Source organism: Myotis lucifugus, unplaced genomic scaffold (assembly GCF_000147115.1).
Source record: "Myotis lucifugus unplaced genomic scaffold, Myoluc2.0 scaffold_10, whole genome shotgun sequence".
NCBI classification, from domain to species: Eukaryota; Metazoa; Chordata; class Mammalia; order Chiroptera; family Vespertilionidae; genus Myotis; species Myotis lucifugus.
Window position 1 is genome coordinate 13,312,532 of NW_005871058.1, and position 27,373 is coordinate 13,339,904.

General features: G+C 42.2%; 1 protein-coding gene and 1 long non-coding RNA gene across 2 annotated transcripts in view; one reads left to right on the plus strand and one right to left on the minus strand.

The window, feature by feature from the left end:
- Nucleotides 1-14: 14 nt before the first annotated feature.
- On the plus strand, nucleotides 15-24,152 carry LOC106696253. The gene is made up of 3 exons (XR_001347176.2): nucleotides 15-415; nucleotides 9,292-9,398; nucleotides 24,014-24,152. It is a non-coding gene; the product is annotated as an uncharacterized LOC106696253 (long non-coding RNA).
- Nucleotides 24,153-25,271: 1,119 nt separating this feature from the next.
- The window catches only part of GUCY2C (guanylate cyclase 2C), a 70,642-nt gene continuing 68,540 nt past the window's right edge, over nucleotides 25,272-27,373 (minus strand). Inside the window, exons 27-28 of the mRNA XM_006084275.3 lie at nucleotides 27,204-27,280; nucleotides 25,272-26,113 (exon numbers count right to left, since the gene is read on the minus strand). Of these exons, the coding sequence (XP_006084337.1) occupies nucleotides 25,939-26,113; nucleotides 27,204-27,280 (252 nt within the window). The 3' untranslated portion in view covers nucleotides 25,272-25,938. The remainder of the gene's footprint in view (nucleotides 26,114-27,203; nucleotides 27,281-27,373) is intronic.

Here is a 27,373-nt window from a genome sequence, read left to right on the forward strand (position 1 = left end):
GTTGGTACAAACCAGTTCAGGCCAACCCCGCTAGCCTCCGTCTCCAGGGCCGGCCGCTCCTCTGCAGCAGCGGGAAGAGGCACCCCGAGCATGCCCCTGCCTACGCGCAGCTGGGATTCTTGGCCATTCCGGACAGGTCTTCACAGGTCCCGGATCCCTCCGGGATTAGCGCCCCTCCAGCCCAGGCTGTTTAACCCAAAGCCATCTGCTGCAGCTCGAGACTTTTGATCGTTTGCTTTTCTCTTCATTGGCCGGAGTCACCACTGGAGAGTGATCCGGACAGGGCGGTGAAGTCCCCATTTCGGTGCAGAGTCCTTTGCAAGTGACATTGTGAAGTAGGCAAGCACTATGCCTTTGAGTGACATTGTGAAGTTGGCGGAGGGTGCCCTAGGTGACATTGTGAAGTAGGCAAAAGGTATTTTATTCACTCACTAAGCATTTATTGAGCCCCCCTTGTGGGTCAGGTGCCAGTGGTTTTATAACAAGAGCATGCCTTACCACAGCCAAGAAGGGACAGAGCCATACAAATACACAGGCACTCCGAGGTTGCCATTAGTGCAGTGGTTCCCAACGTGGGGCACACGCCCCACAGGGGGCAATTTGATTTTTTAAGGGGGGCAATTCGCGAATGAGTTATTATAAGTGATTTTTTTCACTTCTTATGGTTCTAGGGGCCTAATATACAGTATATAAATATATATTATGACAGTTTATGCATCTCAGTTCTCTATTATGTTTTGAAATGGCTATTTTTCATATCACTTCATATTATTATTTTTAAAACAATTTCTTAGTGATTTCTTCCTCAGTACTTCAACTGTCCTTACATTCTTTTATTTTTCTCTTTCATGGATGTCATGTTCTCTGGAAGCTTGTTTAGACCAAGTTAATGGCCTTTTAGGCTTCCTCCACGTGAATAGGAGTTCACTTTTTGAATAATAAGAATTATACGTCACGGGGACGGGGCGGGGGCACATCAGGATTTTAGAGATTTTAGGTGGGGCACGGCCAACAAAAGGTTAGAATAGAGCTGTGCTGAAGGTATAGTGAGGGGACCCAGGGCGGGACAAGCCTCCACAAAGGTGGGGCCTAGGCACCCACTCTTCTCTCTTGGTATTTCTCCCAAGCTTAGCTGAAATGTTAAGGGGAGATGTGAAGGAAAGACAACCTATTTCCTGTAGCGGGAAATATGTTGGAAGGAGACTTGACTTGGGGTGGTGAGCACACAGTACAATATACAGACAGTGTATTATAGAATTGTACACCTGAAAGCTATATAATTTTATTAACCTATGTCACCCCAATAGACTCAATTTAAAAAATTGTTAGAAAGGATACAAAACAATTACTCCAAACCTCAGTGCAAATTGTTAAACACAAGTCCTGAGTCATAATTTTGTTCAGTAACCTATCACAGTACTGGGATAATAATATCATTTAGCATCGGTTCTCAACCTTCTGGCCCTTTAAATACAGTTCCTCATGTTGTGACTCAACCATAAAATTATTTTCGTTGCTACTTCATAACTGTAATGTTGCTACTGTTATGAATCGTAATGTAAATATCTGATATGCAGGATGGTCTTAGGCGACCCCTGTGAAAGGGTCGTTCGACCACCAAAGGGGTCGCGACCCACAGGTTAAGAATCGCTGATTTAATGACTGAAGGAATTGAAGACATTGTAAAAATTGCACATTTTCCTTCAAGTTAGAAAATAAAAGTGAAGGAAAATAATGAACATTTGGTTGTGCCATGTTGAGAAGAGAACTGCATTAGTGCATTCAAGGAAGTTGTTCTACCCAAATACTGTAGTCCGGCTATCCTTTACTCCCTTCTCCACCTTACCCTTCCAATCTCTGGAGCCTGGTGTTCAGACGCCGTCATGTATATAAAAAGGCCTGATGTGAACTACGAGACACTTATTCATCTATTATTTGGTGATCAAATATTTGTTGACTTCCATGGTCCAGGCATAGAATGGTAAATGACAAAGTTGCTGCCCTCATGGAGCTTGCATTTTAGTGGGGGAAACAAATTATACGTAGAAACAAATTAATTGGACCAGGGTTCCTCAACCTCAGCACTATGACATTTTGGCCCTTATAATTCTTTGTTGTGGGAGATTCTCCTATGCATCACCTGGTCTTTGTCCTCTGGATGCCAGTATGACCCCCACTCCCAAGTTGTGACTATCAAAAATGTCTTCAGATATTACCATGTTCCCCTAAAAGGCAAAATTACCCTCAGTTGAAAATGACTGAATTAGATGAAGATGAACCTTGCCTCCTTTAACCCTTTGAGTGCCAACCAATATCCTAGGAACTATGCTAAAATTGCCAAGGCATTTTTGCTGATTTTACAGCAGGAAAAAAAATATGAAAATTAGGCAGATAAATGCCAGTGGTCAATTTTAGAACCACAAACATTCGGCATCGTAAGTAATCTGCACTTAGGTGCCATCTGTCAATAAAGAGTGAACTACTAGCATCTAATAGTGACACTGCAGAAGGAGCGCGATAGTGCTCCCGGCACTTTTGGGGAAAGACAGGAGGAGTGTGATAGCGCTCCCCGGAACTCTAGAGGTTAAATTGTGCAGGGTTTGTATATCTGGGAAGGAAATGAACAGCAAAACTTATACCAAAGCTGAGAGGAGGATCCACGGAGGTGTTGACTGTGAAATGTTTTTATTACTTCCATAGTAGACACCTGTGGTTTGGGGCTGCTTACCATCCATTACCCTACACCGGGTACCAATTTTTCATGAATGTGGACTCCACTGGTTTAGAAGTTTCAGCGAACAAGGGAGGAAATATGTTTCCACCAAGAGACACAATAATAATTGCATGGAATTGGAATATAAAATTGCTGCATGGTCTCTATTGGGTTGTTGTTGTTTTTTGTGGGGAGGAGGGGAGGGGATGGGCAAGAATAGGATTATAGTGTTAGAGTGATTGAGCCTGACTATTGAATGGAATCAACCTTGTTCCACAGAAGGAGAAGGAAGCAATAAAAGGAGCTCAGGGGAGTTCTTTATATCACCATGTCCTATTGAAATGGATTCCAAAGTGCCGTCACCTCATCTAGGCAGCACCACCAGGAACTTAGGGTCCATACCCAATGGACAAAGAACCCCAATAAGCTGAAATGCTGATGCAAAGCAAGGGGGGCATGGAAAGGAGGTGGAGAATCATGAATATCTTCAGCTGCGTGACCAGTTGTAGAAACAGAGACAGCGGCCTCTGTACTTCTTTCCTTGCTGTAACATATACAATATATGGTGGGTTTGAAATTTTACATTTCCAGAATGCAATGTATATAGTGTAAATTTGTTTCTTTCCCAAAAGGTATAATTAATTTAGCACCCAAACACTTATTCACTGATGGTAGACATTTTATAATGCCAAATTTAAGGTGTTTGGACTAAATCCTTAGCATCCTTTGCCTCCTCCTTATCCTTCTCCCTTTTCCTTGAGGTTGATTTTAGTTTCAGGGGCTTATGCATGACCTGATATTGGATAAAGGGCATCTACTCTGTGAGTCATTCTCTTTGCTTAGTGGCCTCCGGTGAATGTAGCCTCTCTCTTCTTGTCCTCATTGCGGTGTGCAGGAATCCACTGTTAACATTTCCCGCCCTTGGCCTCAGGTCTAGGTTCCTACACACTTGGTGTATTAGTTAGGGTAATGCTAGTGTTAACAAAAACTCCAAAAGAAATTAAAAGAGTTTTATTCATATATGATTTGCAAATCAGAACGAAGCCCTCAGTATGAATCAAAGACACCCTCTGAGATGGAAGGTGGGGAGTGAGGAATGGGGAGGGGAGAGAAGAACATAGTTTTTATTTTATGTACTTATTATTTTTTTATTGTTGACACTATTAGAGATGTCCCCCATTTCCCACCTCCTTTTGCCCACCTCCAACCAGCTCCCGGCTCCCCCTCCCTTAGCCTTCACCACACGGCTATCTGTATCCATGGGCTACACATGTATGTAATCCCTTCACCTTCTTTTATTCAGTCTTCCCCAAACCCTCCTCCCTTTTAAAAAAAATATTTTATTGATTTTTTTACAGAGAGGAAGGGAGAGGGATAGAAAGTTAGAAACATCGATGAGAGAGGAACATCGATCAGCTGCCTCCTGCACACCCCCTCCTGGGGATGTGCCCGCAATCAAAGTACATGCCTTTGACTGGAATCGATCCTGGGACCCTTCGGTCCACAGGCTGACGCTCTATCCACTGAGCTAAACCGGTTAGAGCACCCTCCTTCCTTTTGACATTTGTCAGTCTGTTCCATGTATCCATGCCTCGGGTTCTATTTTGTCCTTTTATATTCTTCATTATGTCCCACATTTAGTGAAGTCATAGATATTTGTCTTTCTCTGACTGGCTTATTTTGCTTGCCATAATAATCCCTGGTCCATCCATGCTGGGTAAGAGTTCCTTCTTTTTTACAGCTGCATAATATTCCACGGTGTAAATGTGCCACATCTTTTTTATCCACTCATCTATTTATGGGCACTTGGGCTGTCTCCAGATCTTGGGTATTGTAAATAACTGCTATGAGCATAGGAGTACATATATTCTTCCTGATTGGTGTTTCTGGATTCTTAGGATATATTCCCAGAGGTGGGATTGTTGGGTCAAAAGGCAATTCCACTTTTAATTCTTAGTGAAACTCCATACTGTTTTCCACAGAACAAAGGCCTTGGATCCAGCAGTTCCAGTACAAGGAGTGTTGCTTATCAGTTGCACAGGAAGTATGATTTACTAAACAGCACAATCAGCCCAGGGGGCTGCTTGCCCTGCAGGTGGTTTCAGGGCCCCAAAGGGCAAGGTCATGCATGCCTTGTTAGCAGCTTCAGAGCTCCAGCTGCAAAAATCCATATGTTGGGCCACAAGTTATGGTATTAAAAGTTCTTCTAAGTCATCACTAGCTCCTAGGTTAATGCAACAGAAGTTAATTTCTGGCTGATATTCAAACTCAGTGTGGGAGTTCTTAACTGGTAGGTGGCTTTCCTGCATGTAGGAACTTTGGAACCCAGCCTCCTTTTATCTTGTAGTCCCATTGTTTCCTAAAGCAGAGGTTCCCAATCTTTCTTGGTTCAGAGTGCCCTTAGAATCTCAATATAGTATTCTTGGGGCTGCAGGCAAAAAGAAATATCTAACGCTTCCTTTAAATAGTTAGGGACAATTTAATAATAGTAGTAATTTGCTCAGTGTCCTGGGTAGTACTATGTTTTCCTCAAAAATTTATAATACCCCCTTATCTGTGGTTTCGATTTCCATGGTTTCAGTTACTTACTGCCAACCATGGTTTTAAAAAAAATTAAATGGAAAATTCCAGAAATGAACAATTCATAAGTTTTAAGTTGTGTGCTGTTCTGAGTGGCATGATGAAATCTCATGCCATCCTGCTCCATCCTGCCCAAGATGTGAATCACCCCGTGTCCAGCATCTGCACGCCGTATACACTTCCTGCCTGTGAGTCACTCAGTAGCCTTCTCAGGTATCAAATCGACTGTTGCAGCACCGCAGTGCCTGTGTTCATGTCACCCTTATGTTACTTAATAATGGCCGCAAAGTGCAAGAGCAGTGATGCTGCAATTCGAATATGCCAAAGAGAAGCTGTAAAGTGCTTCCTTTAAGTGAAAAGGTGAACGTTCTCAACTTAATAAGGAAAAAAAAAATCACATGCTGAGATCTATGGGAAGTGCCAATCTTGTATCTGTCTAATTGTGAAGAAGGAGAAAGAAATTCTTGCTAATTTTGCTGTCACACCTCAAAATCAAAAGTTATAGCCACAGTGCATGATAAGTGCTTAGTTAGGAAGGAACAGGCATTACATTTGTGGAAGGTGTGAACAGAAAACTTGTTCTTATTGACAGCAACGTATTAGACCAGAAAACGTTGAGCCCATACGAAGACTTCAGCAAGGGTTCCCCTGAAACAAGTGACCACATTCACCTTTTATTACAGTATATTGTTGCAAGTGTTCTATTTTATTAGTAGTTATTGTTAGTCTTGTACACATATAGGAAAAATGTATAGAGAGTTTGCTACTATGCAATTTCAAGCATCCACTGGGAGGGTCTCAGAAAGTATCTCAAATACCACTCTTGGTTCATTATAGTGTTTTCTACTGATATTACACTTTCCTGCCAATATTTAATATATCCTATGTATCCCCAGTGAATTCACTGTGGTTGTCAAACTATATGCAGGAACTATGATCCTAGGGCTTGGAGTCTTTTTAAAAATATCTGTTGTGTTATTTTCATTCAATCTATTTCTTTCAAGCATGCTATCTTTTTATTTTATTTTTAAAAATATGTTTTTTTTATTTTTAGAGAGAGGGGAAAAGATAGATAGAAACATCAATGAGAGAAACATTGATTGGCTGCCTCCCGAATGCCCCCCACTCGGGATTGAGCCTGCAACTGGGGCATGTGTCCTGACCAGGAATCAGACTAGTGACCTCTTGGTGCATGGGTCAATGCTCAACCCCTGAACCACACTGGCCTGGCTTGGAGTCTTTTATTTATTTATTTATTTATTTATTTATTTATTTATTTATGCAAGCAATCGAGCATTTAATCTGAGGCATCTCTATGGAAACAAAAGAAAAACAAAGGTTAATGATTGAAGCAGACTACCAGTATAATCTCGGTTTCTGAGTTTGGAAGGCAGGCGGTCAAGATTTCTATATGTCTGTCTTGAACATCTTCAGATGGAGTGAAGGTGGCAGCTGCAGTCTGATAGATTTCTCCTGGTCTACAGTTTGAAAGTCGATGGTTTTGGAGTCTTTTCTTCCAGCCAGAAGAAGTATGGGGGCAGCACTCCTACTTCTTGATCATTTCTGTTCATAATCTACTGGCAATAACCACACATCTTGCCATACCTACTAGTATATGCTCAAGAGGCTGGGGAATGCACCCTTCAGCCAGGGTGTCACCTCTTGGTATGGAAACAAGAACACACATTTTGGTAGGCACCCAGCTATTTCTGATACTCTTGGCCACCTCTTCATGCAGACCTGGATTCTATTGGGTCCTTTGGCTCATTCTCAGGTCCTTCTGAGCCCTCAGGTATGGCAGTGGGGACTTAGAGATACTCTGGTTTAGTGTGTGCCAAACAGTGAGACTACCTTCGGGTTCATCTCCCCAAACATCTCCCTCAGTTGTTGTTACTCTACAGCTCAAGTGCATGTGGGTCACAGAACTCTTTCTCAAGGTTTGCAAGCTTGTGGCTACATTCTGGAGAGTTTAAACACAATCTCCTCAGCTCTGGTATTTCTAGACCTACCTTGAATTTCAATGACCAAATATGTCCCCAACCCACCCCACCCCACCCATCAAGCAGGCAACTCATGTCCTGGAGGAAGGGTGGTGCTGGCCCTTTCATCAACCCACTATGTATCTTCTTTCTTTTATTTAAAAAATTTCTTTCATTCTTAACCAACGGAGCTACCAGGCCAGGGCTGTATTTTCTTAGCAATGCTACAAACTTTTTACTTATTTGGCTAGAAACGAATCCAACACATATTCCAATTTAATGTTGTTGGATATACTTTATGTCCTTTTATTTCAATCTGTGTCTTTCAATGTTCCAAGCCAAGCTTTGAATATCAAAATATTTTTCTCTCTCAGATTTTACATTTTAATGGACTTCAACACACACTATGGCTTCTTTCCACTTAAGACCTCAGAAAGCTTCACATTTTATTCGTTCATCTTTCAATATTTTTGTTTTTTCTTCCAGCAATAAGCCATAGACAAATTTGATGGTGGAAGATTTACTAAGTTAAACAAGAACTTCTCAGAAGAAAAATGTGTAGGGTAGTATTTTAGACTACTGTTCAAGTGTTCTTCTGTATATTTACTTCTGTAATTAATTTTCCTTTTATGGACTATGTTTTTGTCCTACATTATTGTGTGTAGGTTGTTTTGATAGTTAAACTTAGCACTTGGTCCTTAAGTTTTAGAATACTGCATTTAGATTGCTGCAGAACCAAAGAAAGAATGGACATTTTTCAGAAATCCTGGGTTTGGGCTTGATGCCTGTGGAGCTTGCTTTGAGCAATTATAAAACAATTCTGTACTGACTTCCTAACCTCTCTGCTTTTTATTTGCCTAACTCTTATATAAGTTGCCATCCACTATAATTTCCACACTGCTGGTGTCTTGTAAATTGAGTACACAAAAGAGGGCCTGTCATTGGTTAGTGACTGTAAGGCCACTAGCATGTCCTGGCTTGAGGACCATGGTATAAGGGTGAGATGTGAACCAGGAATGGGTTGACTGTAGCAGGAAAGGTGCTGGTTAAGAGAGGTTTCTGTACAAGTTGAATACTGCTTAGATGGTTTAGTATAATTTTACTAGAGGCCCAGTGCATGGATTCATGCACTGGTGGGGGGCGTGGCCTGCGGGATTGGCCCGCTGTGGGAGGGCCACTCATCCCGGTCAGCGAGCGGCGCTCCCACTGTGGGAGTGCACTGACCACCAGGGGCGTCTGGTTGAGCGTCTGCCCTCTGGTGGTCAGTGTGCATCATAGCGACTGGTCGACCTGTTGTTCTGGTCATTCTGCTGTTTGGTCATTGGGCTTTTATATATATAGATTCTCTCTACATGACAAACATGAACTTTTTACCCTGCTGATAGGCATCTTCATCCCCATCATTTACCTCCCAAGAGGCTGAAAAACTGCTGGAATAGTTTTAGGGTCACAAGCATTTTCTGCATTGTTTAAGGGATGTAATTTTTTTGCCTGACAGTTCCTTTTTCATAACTTCTCTACCTCTTTTCTACCTCTTTCCTAATCTGAGTGGCTACATCCTGGACTAGCTGCCACCAACTTCCTCTATTTACCTTTCTTCTCTCCCACTCTTAATATCTTTTTAAAAAATTGTTTTATTTTTTTAATATATATTATTGATTTTAGAGAGGAAAGGAGAGGGAGAGAGAGATAGAAACATCAATGATGAGAGAGAATCATTGATTGGCTGCCTCCTGCATGCCCCCTACTGGGGACCGAGCCTGCAACCCAGGCATGTGTCCTTGGCTGGAATCGAACCTGGCACCCTTCAGTCTGCAGGCCAACGCTCTATCCATTGAGCCAAACCAGCTCAGGCTCCCACTCTTAATATATTACTATCTGCTTTCATTCTATGGACAGTAGTACAAATGCCAAATAAAAACAATAAGCAAAACACAATTCTTTCTTATTGGTGTTCAACCTTGACTGTACTAGTATATGCACAATATTCCTGTATTAAATGTCCCCAATCTTTCGTAGGTTACAGGAAAGGACTAAAGCCTGAATGGTACATGACAATCTATATATATAAAAGGCTAAGTAACTGACCATACGTACATCCAACCGTCCGACTGACTGACCAGCTGGTATGTATGATGTGCACCAGCAATTTAAAAATAAACGTTGACTCGTACATGTTGCAGTAATGTAATTACCGCACGAATTAATTTTCTCTCTCTCTCTCTCTCTCTCTCTCTCTCTCTCTGTCTCCCCCTCCCTTCCTCTCTAAGCTTGTCCTTGGGGGAGGACTTTATTTTTTAAGTTCTTGATAAATATTCAATGAATCTGCCTGCTACTGATATTTTAAAATGAAGACAAGGCAGTTAATTCTTGGAAAGTGGCTAGAAATTAACATTTAAAGGTAACCCAGGGTCAAAACTCTAGAAAAGGTGACTAGGAAAAGATCCTATTTCAGTTTAGTTGGTAAACTAGATGAGCATCTCCTGGATACAGAGAGCTGAGTTAAAACTGTGCTATCAATCTTCCAAACAACTGTAGTCTGAGAAGGGCGTTCGGAGGGAGTGGTGCCAGGGAAAATTTGAATACTCTGTTGAGAACCACATGCTGCTAGCTCTTTCAATTTAAAGATGAGTGATCAGAAATAAGAACCAGCACAACATGGAATATTTTTAAAATATTGCAAAATGAGGGGAAGGGGACGTCATCTTGAAATCTCAGATTTCTAAAAGCTACCAATTTTCGGAACAAAAAAAAATTTAGAACGTGTTTTAGCATCTTCTATAAGATATGAGAAATATATAGCCTCTATTTACTAAGAGAAGAAAGTTTATAAAGAAAAACAGGTTGAAAAGAAAGTTCATGAGATGAAAGGGGAGATGTATAGAATATGAAACAGTTGGTTGATAGAAAGCTAAAATTTAATAGTAGAATTTACATTTGCTACTGGAGGGTGATAGTAAAGAGCAGAATATAACACTGTTGAAAATTGAGCCAGTAATTTGAAGGACAGATTGATGAGGCCTCCAAAACCTAGAGGGTGAAGAAAAATACAAAAAGGAAGATGAGAGACACAAATGACTTTAGAAATCATCCTAAGAATGATATGTGTTCCTGAAGATGAAATTGAACTAATTGGAATCAAAGCACTGGTCAAAATACTATGAAGAAAACTTTCCTGAGCTAAATAAACAAGTCTGAGTGTTTCTCCTAAAATGATGTAATGGAAGGTGCACATCACCTATGTGGTCGTTTTGGCAAAAATATTTAACCCTGAATCAAATAATGAAGATAAAATCTGGCTTCAGCCAGGTTCATGGGCATGTGGCAAGTGCCATCAAATACAGCCCACCCTTAGGAGGGACCCATGCTTGGTTTAATCGTTTGTTTTCACTGTCTTGAAATTCTTACTAATTTCTGAACAGAGCACCATGCATTTTCATTTTGTACTGGGCCTCACAAACTATTTAGCCATTTCTAAATCTGGTAAATCCAGACTGTTAGCTACAAGATAACTAGCTTATATTATTTTTTAAGATGTTAGTTGCTTAATAGACAAGGCATTCCTCCGACCTCCCACCCCCTAGGAAAAATACATAAAGGAAATACTCGTCTGGGTTAAAGGCAGTAAAGAGACGTGACAAACAATGTGTGATTTTTAACTGGATCGTGAATGGAGTGCGCGCGCGTGTGTGTGTGTGTGTGTGTGTGTGTGTGTGTGTGTCTATAAAAGATCTTTTTGGGGAGAACATTTGGAGAAATTTATTTATTTATTCATTTAAAAAATATATTTTTATTGATTTCTGAGAGGAAGGAAGAGGAAAAGATAGATAGAGACATCAATGATGAGAAAGAATCATTGATTGACTGTCTCCTGCATGCCCCCTACTGGGGCGTGTACCCTGATGGGGAATTGAACTGTGACCTCCTAATTCATAGGTCAACACTCAATCACTGAGCCATACTGGCTGGGCCATTTGGAAAGACTTAAATAAATAAGAACCATATATTGGATGGTATTGAATATTTCTGGAATTGTTGGGTGTGAAAACAGTATTGTGGATATGCAGAAGGATGTTCTAGTTTCTAGGGGACATACGTAAGTGTGGTAAAATGTCATGGTGTCTGCAACTGACTTTCAAATGGTTTGGTAAAATAATAAATGTACCCATGGAAAGAAGTAAAATAAATGTGCCCCCTCCTGCAAGAATCCTTTCAGCAAACATTTTTTTTTTAAGGGATAGCTTTCAATGGCTATTTTTTTCATTGGCTTCTGAGCTGGCTTTTACATCTCCTAAACCTCCCTTTCTGTGCTTCCTCCAATACCGGAGCTCTGGGAGCCTCCTACCTCTCCTCTCTCAGCAGCCAGCACATTCCTTCTCTTAAGCACAATGTATCTCAAGTTTAGATCCATCACATCAGTCCAGGGGCCCTGGAGCTAAACCTTTCTTCACCTTTCAGGCTTATCAAAGCCTTCTCTCAACAAAGGTGAGTGTCTCAGTAGGAGTAATTGCATACTAGTTAGTAAGACAATAGTAGATACTGAACTGGTACAAAAGTGAACCAACAAAAACAAATGAACAAACAAAACCCATCAAAAACCAATGGATGCAAGACACTGGGGGGTGGGAGTGAGGGCATGTGCAGGGGGGTAGGGGAGGCCAAGGAAGGTCAATGGGGGAAAAATGAGACATATGTACTACTATTTGTAATACTTTAACATAAATAAATAAATAAATAAAATAAAATAAAATAAAATAAAAACCCAACAAAACAAGCAAAAACACTGTGAACATTCCAGTGTGTGTGTGTGTGGGGGGGGGGGGGGGGCGGAGGGAGGGAGATGGAAAATGTTACCTAGAAGGTATTAAGAATCAGACTGACTTTTCCCATGGAGAATCATCTAAAGACTTTTTGAGGGAAAAGGTTGTGGCCATGATATTTTATAGTGAGTTAATTTTAGATCATGTGTTAGGGTAACACATTTTCAAGGATTCAGAAAATAGAACTTCTATGAATCTTTTAAATAATGTATTTCAACTAAGTGACAAGTCAAAGCTAAGGCCTGAATAGGGAAGTCATGATGTACAGGGGAATCTCTCACACAGTTTAGTAAATTCAGGACCTCAAATTCAAGAATCAAGTTGCTTCTCTATTAGGATATTGTGCAACGTAGGGGGCAGCTTGCTCCTCAGTGCTTCCACTAGCAGCACTGTGCTTTCCTTCTGCTTCCTATTCTTGCCTGCTGACACAAGGTGTGTTTCTCAAGCTATATTCTTCATGTTGCCGATTGGTTCCTTGTTGTGATTGATAACCATTGAAAGCACTTGTGGGTGCTTTCCTGTTCAGCATTTGCAATCCAGTTATTTGGTTGAAACACTGTGTCAACAAGGATTACACAATAAAATCAAAATTGCATAAAACCATAGTGGCCATCGTTGTTGCCAAATAAATTGAGCAATGATTTTCTACATCCTGACAACTTCTCTTTTTGTTAAAAAAATTATTCATTTGGGAGAGAGAAACATTGATTTGTTGTTCCACTTATTTATGCATTCATTGATTGCTTCATGAATATGCCCTGACCGGAGGTCGAACCAGCAACTTTGGTGTATCAGGATGATGCTCTAACCAACCCAGCCAGCATCCTGACAACTCCTCTTGAATAACAAATCATGTTTTTCAAATATTGGCTATGAAAAACAAAAGACTCAGGGGCAATCTTTACTAGTCAGGAAGCCCATCCTCTTATTGTTCATCTTCTAGGGAATGATCCTGTTACCTAGACTTGGGCAGAGTTGGGTCTTTGGCTGAGCTAAACGAGGATTTACATTTGGGTGTGTCTGATGAATGCATGAGTTCACATGTATATATCTACCTGAGTTGATTTGTACTGAGAAGGAAACTGAAGAAGTAGATTTGTTGTGGGCTCTTGGGGTAAAGTGGAGTGGGTGGGAGAAGGAAGAAGGAATGGAGAGAAAAGTGTGGTGTCTCTTACATAACTTGTCTGCCTGTTACCCTGGTTTGAGGTCTTAGAAGAGAAAGGGCCTTCAGGCAGAGGTAGAAGAATCAGATTTCAAGAAGTTTTCGAGACTTGGGACCATTAGAGAATTGTTCTGATGCCAGATGACAGCAGGAGCTATGGAGTGAGGTAAGAGAAGCAAACTTTCCAGGTCAGCATGTCTTTCACTATGTAAAACCAGCAGGGAGGGCCAAATTGCATTATCCTATTAAGAAAAAATAAATATGTATGTGAAACCTCACCATAATTCTAAGAGCAAAGTCCAAAAATTAAATGGTTTAGTATAAGAGAAATAGTTTTGCAAGGTTAATAAAATAAAAATGGTGGCTGGGTGGAGGATGGGTATCAACTGCCAATTGTATCATAATGGAATTTGCTTAACTGCAGATATATATATTCCACTGGTAGCTATGATGTGTACTGACCACGAGGGGGCAGACTCTCAATGCACAGGCATGGAAACATGGAACAGACTGATCAATCTCAGAGGGAATTGGGGAGGGTGGGAAGAGATTAACCAAAGATCTTATATGCATACTAGAGGGCCATGCACCGGTGGGGTCCCTCAGCCTGGCCTGCAGGGATTGGGCCGAATCCATGTACCAGGCCTCCAACATCCCTCGAGGGGGTCCCAGATTGTGAGAAGGTGAGGCCAGTCTGAGGGACCCCCCCTGTGCACGAATCCATGCACCAGGCCTCTAAAAAAAAAAAAAAATAGGATATATATATATATATATATATATATATATATATATATATATATGTAAATGGATGGACACATTTTTTAAGCGAGCCTGGGGAAGAGAAGCAGGTTTGGCAAGGGAAATAATTATGTGAGCATATTATAATGGATATCTCTGTGTTGTGGGATTTGGAGTGATATTTTCCCCACATGTCAGTAGTCTCCAAAAGTTCTATGATGGGAATATAGTAGTTTTCTCATCTAAAAATTTTATTTTAAAAATCCATAGAATATTTTATTTTATCTAGTCAAAATAAAAGTATTTGAAGGTGTCTTGACTAAATAAATCCTCTTAATAGACTGTAACTGTAACCAGGAGTTTTAAATTGGCTATTGTACACTTGGCAACATAAAGTATATTTCAGATCAAAGCTTTTTCACTTTGGAAAAACATTTTAATTAACAATTCAATTTATGTCATTTTTGTAGGTGTTGTTACACTTTTTTTTCTTTTCAAAGCTTCTCATTGCCAAAAGCAACAGTTGGGTGTATAAATCATCCAGGAAGAATTTTCAAAATACTCATGGTTGCTTAATGCCCTACTTATCTGATCTTCTCTGGGCTGGGATTCTTTTTCTTGCTTTCTTTCTTTCTTTTTTTTTTTTTTTCTTGGTAGAAAAACAAGCAAGAATTTATTGACCTCAGCAAAAATACTTAGACTGAGTCACTGGGAAGACAGAGAAAAGGAGGCCTTGGAGACATGGTTAGGGTGTTAGCCCGGGATGAGCTGCCACTGCCCATTGCTCTCCTGGTTCTTTAGAGGTCAGGAGACATGTGCCTGTGTGGGAAGGCGAGGGGGAAGGGATTGGCATGGGCATGCTCCCTGGAGGGAGACGCTTGGGCTGGGATTTTAACAACTTTCCCAGAAGATTCAAATTCCCCCTAGCCTGGCTGTCTCTGTCACTGTCACTGTTATGTCTTTGTCTCTAACTCCATCTCCACCTCCACCTCTACCTCTACCTCTACCTCTACCTCTACCTCTATCTTTATCTCTATCTCTATCTCTATCTCTATCTCTATCTCTATCTCTATCTCTATCTCTATCTCTCTAGCTGTCTCTTCATCAGTCTCTGAGTCTCATGACCAGACTAAGCTATCCTGGCTATGTGTCCCCAGGCATACTTTGTAAATTCTAGAGCCCATAAGCAATAAACTCTTTTTTTTTTTCTCTCCAAAGCTTCCTAATGGTTAATGCTTAAGGGCATCTTGCAAACATAAGAACTACCAGGGTCAGTCCAAAAGAAAAGAAAAAAATCCCTCTAGTCTGCATGAGTCAAAGCCACCAGCCTGTAGGAGAAAGTTCAAATTTTACAGCTTAGCCTTCACAATATGACTCTCGATGCCTTTCTAGCTCATTTTATCTCCCCTGGGCAACCTTCTGCTGGTCTACCACTGGGTCTGAAATAGCTTACCTTTTCTTTCCGTTTTTTGATGAAGCTGTTGTCCTAGTTTATTCTTTTCCTCGCTTCCTTTTACAAATCAATCTATCACTGAAGGCTCAGCTCTAGCCCCAATTTAGATAAGTTCAAGAAGCACTTTGGAGGGCTTAGTTTTTTTTAAAAAGTCACTATGCTAGATAATATAATATCCCCAATTAGAAAATTTGTGGTAACTGCCCTGGTGGAAGAACTCAATATCTGGTAGTGGGATTTAGGTAAGTACACAGATTGCCACAATGCAAGACAATAATGCTAAGTGCCACACAACCAGGATGAGTTCTATGAGGCTCAGAGAGGAATGAGGCTACCCTGAAGCTGCGTTGATTCATGTTGACATTTCCTTCCCTGAAGTATTGTTGCACTTATTATTTATACACTAATTTTGGCCATTCGTCTCTATTTCGTGTGGGTTTCATGTGTGTACTCCTCTTAAATACCTTGAAATCGAAGGCAAATCTTAAATGAATTTTGTTTTCCCCCAGAGCAGCCCTAAACAGTGAGATATGTGGGTATATGGAATTGAATTTCAGGGTAGGTGGATCATCCAACAGCATGGATGATGGACATGCAATGGCTCCACCAGGAGAATGACTTTAAATGCACATGCTCCAAAAGGAGGCTCCACCAAGCCTTTCCAAACTAACAACAGGGTAAGAAGAACAATACGCTTGCTCTTTAATCTCCAAGACTCTTCCTCTCAACCATGTAGAGAAATTCTGATGCTCTTCAGAGAATGACAGTTCGCTTTTGATCCATTTTTCTCTCCAGGCTTCCCCTCTTGTTGACACTAGGATTTGATGGCCTAGGACAGTGATGGCGAACCTTTTGAGCTCGGTGTGTCAGCATTTTGAAAAACCCTAACTTAACTCTGGTGCTGTGTCACATATAGAAATTTTTTGATATTTGCAACCATAGTAAAACAAAGACTTATATTTTTGATATTTATTTTATATATTTAAATGCCATTTAACAAAGAAAAATCAACCAAAAAAATGAGTTCGCGTGTCACCTCTGACACGCGTGTCATAGGTTCGCCATCACTGGCCTAGGAGATAACATTTTTACTTCCCTCCTTACCTGCCTTAATCAGGTGAAATGCAGTGGGTAAGATGTTTGATTTCTAGAACAAAATCATACGGTTTTATTTTTATTTATTTTAAAATATATATTTTTATTGATTTCAGAGAGGAAGGGAGAGGGAGAGAGAGAGAGAGATAGAAACATCAATGATGAGAAAGAATCATCAATCGGCTGCCTCCTTTATGCCCCCTACTGGGACTGAGCCTGCAGCCCAGGCATGTGTCCTTGACCGAAAATCGAACCGTGACCTTCTGGTTCATAGGTAGATGCTCAACCACTGAGCTCAAATCATATGGTTTTAAACCTTCACTTTGCCACAAAGTAGGAGTGTGACTTCATATCTCCACGCCTTTGTTTCCAGCATGGGAATAATAATGCCAGTATCCACATTATAGATGGGGAGAGATACATGGACTGGTGGCTTCCTGCACGTGCCCTGACCAGGGCTGGAGATGAACCTGCAACCCAGGCATGTGCCCTTGACTAGGAATGGAACCCTTCAGTGGGTGGGCTGACATGCTAACCACTGAGAGCACACGGTCCAGGGCGAGAAACCAGTAATGTTTAATAAACAGTAAAATAGAAGAAAGTTGGAGTCACAGAGAGAAATGCGTGAGTTGGGGAAAGGTTTCTAGTTCGGTGGGATCTCCAGAAAAAGAGAGAGGACTTTCCCACAGTCCTAGAACTCTCCTGGTTAGGAGGTTTTCCCTTACAACAGCATAGGTAGCTACTTCTGCTGAGTATAGCCATTTTTCAGAGAATGCTATTTAATTTCCCTGCTGGGCTTGACCGAAAGAGTAGAGACCTTGCAGCCAGGCAGACCTGGTTTCAAATCCTGTCTCCACCAATAAGTAGTGGCAAATAGCTGTAAGTTCTCTGAGTCATAGTTTCCTAGTTACAAAATGCAGTATCTCCATGGGAGTTTATGAGATAATGATGATAAAATGCCAAAGAGGAGCTCACATTTCTATCTAATCTGCCACTCGTATTAACTGAGCTGAACTTACAAATCTCAATTTCTGTTGCCCTCTCCTCTAAAAGCTAAGTTTCTATGTCCAGCAGCCAGCACTGTGGTTCTTTCCTGTGGATTTTACCCATGTCCTCTTGTTCTTTCTGGTCACAGAGATCTGGAGCAAAGAGTCAAGAAGGGGGGGAAAAAAGACCAAGGATCTGCATTCACTTATTCTGAGGGTTCTTATGGCTTTGACTAAATTCAGTTATAAATTCTAGCTCTAGAAATCTTATCTCTCTCTCTATAGATATACCCCCCCTCCACCCCCCGAGACCTAGCCTTTTCCCCAGATAATCTGTAATCCCTGGGGCAGCACATACCAGTAGGTGACCTGACATGGTCACGACCTGGCTAATGGTCATGATGGCTCAGACCTCTGGCTGGCTAAAGATAACATCTTAACCTAAACTGTGTTTCAACTCCTGAGCCCTACGGTGGAATGACCTCCAGTCTACTTTCTCATCAAACCAGACAGAGGGACACCAGAGCAGACCATCCTCAAGACCTGAAGAAATGACTCATTACACTTACCTCACTTCTGACCAATCAGTTCCCAGCATGATCCTCAACTCACGGTGACAACCATGACACCCAACCCACGGTGTCTTGCAATTTCACATATTTAATGTTACCTACATGCCATTGGGGAGTTCAGGCTTTTTTTGTTTTTTGTTTTTGTTAGTCCTCACCGGAGGATATTTTCTCCATTGATTTTCAGAGCGAGTGGAAGCAAGGAGGAGAGACAGAGAGAGAAACATCAATGTGAGAGAGATACATCAATTGGTTGCCTCCCACACTCTCCCTGAGCCTGGGACTGAGCCTGCAACCGAGATACAAGCACTTGACTAGAATTGAGCCTGGGACTCTTCAGTCTGTGCGCTAATGCTCTATCCACTGAGCCAAACAAGCTAGGGCCAAAGAGTTCAGGCTTTTGAGTATTCACTTCCCATTATTTTGGTTGGCCCCATTCATGATAAAATAACCAATCTTTCTCCACTGCAATTTTTTTTTCTCCACTGTCTAGTGTTTAACTCTGCTAGCCTGGGGGAGATGAACTCTTTCAGTTTAGTAACACCACAAGACTCTCTAGTTGCTCATTGGCTTTCACCCAGATTTAAATTTCTCTGCCTTGGGAATGAATAAAGTAAAAGAGAGAGAGCCTGTGCCTCCTTTTTGAGATGATATTGTTTCCTGGACAGGGGACCTGGCCCTGAGTAGGTCTGCCTAGGGCCAGCCGGTAGTGTGTGGGTTTTTTACTTTGTGTAGGAAAAATTTCATAACGTAATTCCAGGTGACTATGAGGGTATGTTTATTAAAGTTGGGGACAGCAAAACCAGAAAGGGCTTAACACAGAAGAAGCAACAGGAGAGCCTAGACTGGGCTGCCTTAGCTCACTGGGAAGTCAGAGAAAAGGTACTGTGGAGACAGGGTCAGGGGGTTAGCCTGGGACAAGCCACCACTGCCTATTGCTCCCTCAGTTGCAAGTCTTGTGGGGTCCCTTAGCGTTTAGAAGACGTGAGCTGTGGGGGGAAAGAGGGGAAAGAGAAAGTCAGGGGCTGCTCCCCAGAGGGAGAGTGTACACGCTGGATCCTTTGTTTTGAGGCTTTTATTTCTCTCTGATTGGCGGGAATTTTATGGGAGGTCTCAGGGGAGGGTTTCAGCAAAATATTCATCAGTTCTCAGGGTGTGCTCATTCTGGGCCGTGGTCTCCACTGATTGGTCAGTGTCAGGGCAGGGGGTCGTTAGTTATTGCTGCTGGTCCTGGTGTGGCCCACCTGGTTTCGCTGCTTTTCTGGGCCTGAACCTGAAATACAACTGAGGCCTGGATGTTCTCTCCAGGGAAGTGACCTTCTGTGTCTGGCTGTGAATTGCTCGGCCAGTTTGTTCAGCTGTCAGTTTCCCTGTTCCACTTGTCCTAGCTTCCTGGCCTGTCTCAATGTAGAAATTTTCCTTAAGGAGACCATATGCTGGACTGGAATCCAGACACCAATGCATATCATACTGATGATAATCTATGTAATGTCTAAGGTGGGATCAAAAAGTTACAGGAAAGTTTGAAAGTTCAAAGGTCAAAAATATATTTATTGTTTTTTCTCAAGCTTCAGGTTCTGTTGATAATTTAGCAGTAAGACTGGGAAAATACCCCCTTATTTTTTCCCTAACTTGATTCGTTTCTCAACAGCAAAAGCAGAGCATGCCCCCTCTAGTTCACTGTTTCTGTGTTTTGGCTTTTAATGTTGAAGAAGTAGGCTTCTGGTTAAAAACCTGTGTGCGATTTTTTTCAGGCCTGACCTTACACGATTACAGAGACTTTTTTTTTTTTTTTTAAATCTAGAAGGCTTCACAGGGAAAGCTGCCCTCCCCATGTAACTGCAGAACCAACTCAAATGGTCCTATCCTGTTTAATGAGATTCCGAGTTGCTTTTCAGAGACAACAGACCAACACTGCAGGTCATGCATGTGTAGAAGAGAGAACTTTGATCTCCAACTGTGCCCAGAACCAGTCTCATGCGCTCCCCCTTCCAACCAGGGAACCAAAGGACCAGAACTTGAACACCGGAATCCTTCCAGAAGCCAAGGGCCTATTGTCCAGGAAGATTTAGTCCCTTTACCATAAATGGCCAAGTTCCAAGGTCCTCCAGTTAAAACTTGCCCACCAGCTATTCTGCATACCTACTCCTCCAACCCCTTAACAACCCGTCACCTAGTCCAGTGTGTAAGATTTGAGAATTAGAACTCCCATCTTATCAGTTGGCACCTTTTCAAACAATAAACCTTTCCTTACTCCAAACTCAGATGTTTTGAATTTTGGCCTTTCAAAGAGTGGGGCACATGGACTTTGGTTTGGTAACAGCCCATGCATTCCAGTCTCTGGAGGGAGGTGCAGTCAAGGACTCTGGCCCCCCGGATAGTCATGCTCTTGGTATAGTTCATTCCAAGCCCTGCTTCCTTCATTCCTATCGGTCTTTTATCTGAGGCCTTGGCCAGGAGTCCCCTCCAGGTGCCTCTGTGGAGACCTTCTCATCAGGAGGAAGGAACTTTGAAGACACCTTTCCCCACTCTGACTCACGACCCAGTAATTTTCCACTCCTAGCCGTCTCCCACACCCTCTCTCAAGCCCAGAGTCCTTAAGACTGCCAGAGCCTTTTGTTTGGGGCTCCCTCAATAGTGAGACTACCTCCACATCTGTGCTGATACATATGACCCTCAACCAGCGTGCTATTCCATGGGGGAAAATGGAACAGGGGGAGGCAGTGTTGTTTTTTATTTGTTGTTATTGTTGTTGTTGTTTTGGTTTCAGACTCTTGCTTATATCATCACAGTCAGTGATTAGAGGTTTAACTCTTTCATTTTTGGCTTGTTGCTTTAATCAGCTATACCAACAACAGGCAGCTCAACTCTCTCTCTTCCAGCCCAGTGGAGCTCCTGGCAAATATCAGGCCCAATTCACCTTAAGCTAAAGGATAGTTAAAATCAAATAGCTTAAACCATAGTTAGATTTCAACAAACATGTGCAAAGTGCCTACTGTATTCCAGGCACTGTGCTGGGCTCTGTGAATAGAGAGATGAATGAACCACAGCCCCTGCTTTTGAAGAGTTCATGGTCTGAGGGGTCTAGAAGGTTAATAGTTCACTTGGCCAGTGTGGTGAGTGCTGTGAGGCAGGTAAGCACAGGGTGCTTCGAGAAACACTGCTCCATGCTGGTTTTGTTCCTGAGCTGAATGGGTGACTGGATAATCAGGATATCTTTAGAAGATGCAGGAAGCTCTTGTATAATTTCCAGTTTTACAAGAGTCTGTTCTTTCATAAACCTCAAGTTTTTATTTATTTCCAAAGAAATATAGAACTGAAAGTGATAATTCATGCTTTCTATAACAAAGGTGTCATGACTCTGTCCATATGTTAGGACACAATCAAGGGAGCATGTTACTGTTGTTGTTTTTTTGTTTTGTTTTGTGTGTTGTTGTTTTTTTGCCAATAACTCTATCTATCCTGGGTTGGGTTAATACCTTAAATAATTTGATGGAATAATCTACATGATATAAAATTGCAGTTACTTAAAGGTGCAAGATAAGATGCATTTTATCTTGGGATAGATGCATTAAATTGGGATTGCATTGCATAGTATATGCGTATGTGTAAGCACATGAATAAAGGTTTATATTCTATAAAAGTACAGAATAAAAACAGTAGTTCCCCTTACTCATGGGTTCACTTTCTGTGGCTTCAGTTATCCACAGTCAATGGTAGTCCAAAACTATTAAATGGAAAATTCCAGAAATAAACAATTTGTAGTTTTAAATGGTTGTTCTGAGTAGCATGATAAAAGCTCTCACTACCTCAATCTGTCCCACCTGGAATGTGAATTATCCCTTTGTCCAGCTGTGTATGGACAAATTATCCCTTTGCCCGCCCCATTAGTGACTGAGTAGCCATCTTGATTATCAGATTGACTGGCATGGTTTGTGTTCAAGTAACCCTTATACTAGCCTAATGCTATGTCACAATGCCTGTGTCATTCACCTCACTTCATCTCATCACATGAGCACCTCACATCATCACAGGAAGGATGAGCAGAGTACAATAAGATATTTTGAGAGAGAGAGAGAGAGAGAGAGATCACATTCATCATGGTCTAATTAGCATATTAGCGGTAGAAGCTGGGCCTGTGAGGGCCAAGGCAAGCATCTGCGGCTGCGAGGGCTGGGCCCCTTGCACGAATTTCGTACATCAGGCCTCTAGTATTGTTATAATTGTTCTATTTTATTGTTAGTTATTGTGAATCTCTTACAGTGCAGTTATAAATCTCTCTAATTTATAACTTAAACTTTATAATAGGTATATACAGGGGTGGGCAAAAGTAGTTTTACAGTTGTGCGTATAGAAGATAATACAATAATTAATGAATAATAATACAAGAATAAACTGTACTTTGTGCAACTTACAACTGTAAACCTACTTTTGCCCACCCCTGTGTGTATACGAACAAACAGGATATATAGATTGTGGTACTATGCATGGTTTCAGGCATCCGCTGAGGGTGTTGGAACATATCTCTTGCAGGCAACAGGGGCCACTATAATGGTATTTTTAGCAACTACAGCTGATCCTTGAACAACATGGGTTTGAATTGCACAGGTCCACTTATACGTGGATTTTAAAAAATAAATATTGGAAAGTTTTTTTGAGATTTTTTTTTACTACCATGAGACAATTATATCAATTATCCTAGGTTACCTTAAAGCAATCATATTGCTGCTGCTTTATTATCAATGCCTGAATTGTTATAGCTGTAAATGAATATAAATTTCCTTTTCACATTATTTTTTTATTTTTTGATAATTCTTAAAACTGATGATGACTATAAAGGGATTCATTAGCTATAGTCCTTCTAAATTTGTGTACATTTGAAAAATTCTATAACCAATCCTATGTAATAAAAGCCTAGGTAGCATCATCCCTTGTGCGACATCATCACGTCATCACAAGATGACCGCCACAAGATGGTTGGCAGGGGAGGGAAGTTGGGGGCGATCAGGCCAGCAGGGGAGGGCAGTTGGGAGCAATTGGGCCAGCAGGGGAGGGCAGTTGGGGGCAACCAGGCCTGCAGGGGAGGGCAGCTGGGGGCAATCAGGCCAGTAGGGGAGGGCAGTTGGGGGTGACCAGGCCTGCAGGAGAAGACTGTTGGGGGCAATCAGGCCAGCAGAGGAGCAGTTAGACGTCAATCTAGCTGGCAGGGCAGCGGTTAGGAGGCGATCAGGCTGGCAGGCAGGTGAGCGGTTAGGAGCCAGCAGTCCCAGATTGTGAGAGGGATCCCAGATTGGAGAGGGTGCAGGCCTGGCTGAGGGACACCTCCCCGCCGCCCCCCGCCCCCCCATGCACGAATTTCGTGCACCAGGCCTCTAGTTGTTAAATATAAAGCAACTAGAGAAGGGAAAAATGGAAAGTAGAGGTTATTTGTTGAGAACCTAATGTGACAGACACTGTGCCAGGTGCTTGGTAAATTTCAATTAAAAAAATCTTAGTAACAACCCCTTGAGATGGATATTATGATTCATGGTTATTAATGAAACATCAGGAGCTTGGAGACATTAATTAATTAACTCACAGCTAGAAAAGAGCAGTGCAAGAATTTGACCCTTGCTTGGGTTCCATTCTTAGTTGCTGTCATCACTGGTATCCCATAACCATATTGCTAAGTGGACAAGCTGGACAAGCCGAGGCCACACATCTGTTTAAAGGCAGAGAAATGTTTCACAACCATGTAGGTTCTGTAATAGAAGACAAACATGAGCCTGCTATTGAGATGTTTTAGCAATGCCCCTTAGCTTTAAAGATGCTTTTGAGTTTTGCTGGTTGATGTTGAAGTTGCTAAATTTGCCTGCTGTCAAGAACATTGCTTTGTACCAAAACCTACTTATCTCTTTACATTTCCCTCTCCCCTATAGGATTCAAAGCTTGGCAGAGACCATGCTTTTATAATTCCCTGTGCCCAGTTCCTGAAATAAGAAGAGATGCTCCTAAATGAATGACCAAGAATGTTCATGTCACAACCTCATCTCCATGCAGAAAATCTCCTTGTGCAAGACGCTGAGGCAGATTATACACCTCCAGACTCCAAGAAAGGACTCTTGCTGCATATTAGTGCTCAACCCGTAAATCAGGAGATAATTTATTCTATTCCCATTTGATTTTCTGCTTTTCCGGAGATGGAAAAGACAACGTTTCTGCATCTCTGAGTGGTTTCCATGGCAGAAGCCTGGGGAGGGGGAAGTGTTTGAAGTAGTTGTTTTAGTTCTGAAGGTTAAGGCCAGAAGTGTTACAAGCTTGTCTTGCTTGCCTTTGCTGATTCCAGTCTGCTAACACCACTTGACTTTTGCCATTTCCCCAGAAATTTTAAGCAACTGAGTCATGCTGGGATGCCACAAGAAGGGTCCCGAGACGGATGATGGATGGCAGGAAAGGGATATCTGCAGAGTTTGAAGTTCTGTGTCTTTATAGTTAAACAGGATTTGACTTTATCCCAGACCTCAGATAGCTGCAGGCCCTGCCTCCGGTGGTAGAGGCCTAGGCGGGGCAGCGGTACTGAATGTCAAGGTTCTTAGCCCTGAGCAGCAATGCTAGCTTTGCTCTGCTTCCGTGTGGGTGGATTTAGGCAGCTTTTCAGGGAGCACAAGATGGGGCTGGTGCATTTCAGGAAAATGGGAGGAATAGGTGGAAACACATACACAGACTCAGTAAGCTTTCAACTATTAACTATAGGGTGTCCCCCCAAAATGTACGCACACACACTGAATAATTATAAAGGCAGTGTTTATTAAAATACACTTCATTTTCAAAATTGAGCTATCAGCTGTTAAAGTGTATATATATATATATTTTGGGGGACACTCTGTATATATTAATCCTAATTATAGCATATCAATCCTAATATACAGCATATTTTCTGCAAAAATTATGAGTTAAATAAAATTTAATGGAGATAAGATACTTAAAATATAATTTACAATTTAAAATATCCTGTCAATCATGAATATAGAAGAAAAAAGTGCCAGTAAAGAAAACAAAAACAATATAAATGAAATGAGAACAAAACTCCCCAACTTCGAGATAGTACATCCATTCCTCTTTCCCAGGTTGAAGCTCCCTGAAGCAAGTGATCAGGCTCCAGAGGGAAAAGTAATTTACTTTTCCAGAATGTTCCAGAATATTCTTATAAAATGTTCCAGACAGGCAGCCAAAGCTTGTAACTGGAACCCAAGTTCGGCTGCCTGCCACCACAAAAACCAAACTTGTGAGACAGATGCTGGTGAAAAAAGAAAGAGGTTTTATTCAAGTGCCGGTCACCTGAGGAGATGGGGGACTCTTGCCACACGCCCAGCTCAGCATCTCAGAGCAGGCAGGGGTTTTAACGAGGAGGGAGAGGCAAAGCAGAACAAAGAGACCAAGGGGTGAAAAGTTCTCTACGTGCAGGCCACACAGTCCATTCCGATAAGGACCTCGAAACTGGTCAAGTGATGGTCTGTGTGTGTCACCCTGGTCTTTGTCATCCTGGTTCTATAGTTGAAGGTCAGCAAATTGCCCAGAACTGGGATGACTGAAGGTCGGAGTCTGTATCTGAAGTCAGTTCCTAGGATTCTTATACAAACACGCTTTTATAAGTTATAGATCAGTCAGAGTCAGTATTTATAGAAACAAACAGAATGGTGGGTGGGTTAGGTGGGTTACGATACCCACTGTTAGAGGCTCAGTAGGAGGCATCTGAGCCTTGTGTTCCAGTGAGGTCTCCGGGAAATGGAGGCTTCGGGACCCTGGAGGTCGCTGCCTGAGGGCATCTGTACTTCATTTGCCTGAGTCCTTGGGCCTCATAGGTTTAGAAATAGGTGGTCTCCTTGTCTGTGGTGTTCAGCTGCATGTATTCCAGGGAGCCTTTTTTGTAGCTGGCTACCCGCATGGGTCTTCGGTTTCTTATCCCCGCAGTCTGTCTTTTCTGCAAGGAGTTGGCAATCATGTCTGAAAACTCAGCCTGCAAGCGCTGTTGATTCTCCCTGGGAAGTGAGTGGGGAGGGAAAATAGAACTTCTCAGCAACTCATACAGAATATTTCTTCCCTCCAGAACAATCTGCTCAGTTTACCCAGCACTTATCAAAGGCTTCTTCTGTGCTAGACACAGGAAGTCTGATAAACAGGCTTGCCTCAGATGACCATAAGGGACTGTTAGCCTGCTCTGTGCAGTTGAATATATAAAAGCAGAATATATTTCAAACTGAAAACTGTTTTTTCAATTTCAAAGTGAAACACCATGCTGCTAGAACTTGGAGGCGCTGTTAGGTTCACCCATGCCACTGCAGGGAGGGGGCCAGAAGCCAGAACAATGCTGGGCCCCTGCAACCCAACCCTGAAAACGTGTTGGTCCCACACATTCCTAGGAGTGTCTGGGGAGGACTCAGAATGAATGGAGGGTTTCAAGAATTTGGAATGGACGTGGAGCAATCCTAGGAAGAGGCCAGGTCCCCTGGGCCCCAGGGAAGACCTGGGTGGTTTTGGCATCTATAGGTTTGCCATCTGTCTGGGTCCAACATCTAGGAGTCTGCAAAACGGGGTTTCTCTACCATAGCCAATGCCACAGCAACAGCCACGTGACTGACTGCAGCAACCACTGTGCAACTTGGTGACCATTTGAGTCAGCTTTAGGGGAACTGAGACTGTCAGACCTGGAACCTGTCTTCCTCATCTCAGGGAGGACCTACATTCTATGGGAAGACCCAGAACCACAGCCCCAGGGATGGGGTAGATCCCGTTTTCAACATGTGGCCCAGCAGAGAGCTGTAGGCAGGGGTGGAGATGCAGAGTGCCCCTTCGCCTCCAGCGTGCTTTACTCTTATCAGAACCAGACATGCAGGAAGTGAGCTCTCAACTGTCCTCTGTTCTCCTGGGCATGCTGGAATACCCAGCTTCTAGCAGCCAGAGAAGGGAGATTTCTAAACTTCTCACACATGTAGTCCTCATATTTATACATCATTGACACTGTCAAAGCACTTGCCAAAAATCAAGTCTGATTGGTAAGTTGGCTGTACGAAGCCCAACTTATAAAGCCAAGACCTCCACTCCCCTTCCCCACCACACCCAGCAGCTTACACAGTAGGAGGGGTTGGCAGGTTATATTCTTGGTCCTTCATCCCGGTCAGCCAGTAGGTGGTCTCGGTTCCTTTTCCCTAGTGAGATGGGAGAGGTGAGAACCATGGAGGCCAATGAGACAGTTCAGTTCTAGCCCACCGTTCTGACAAGTGTTTGTTTCTAAGAAACAT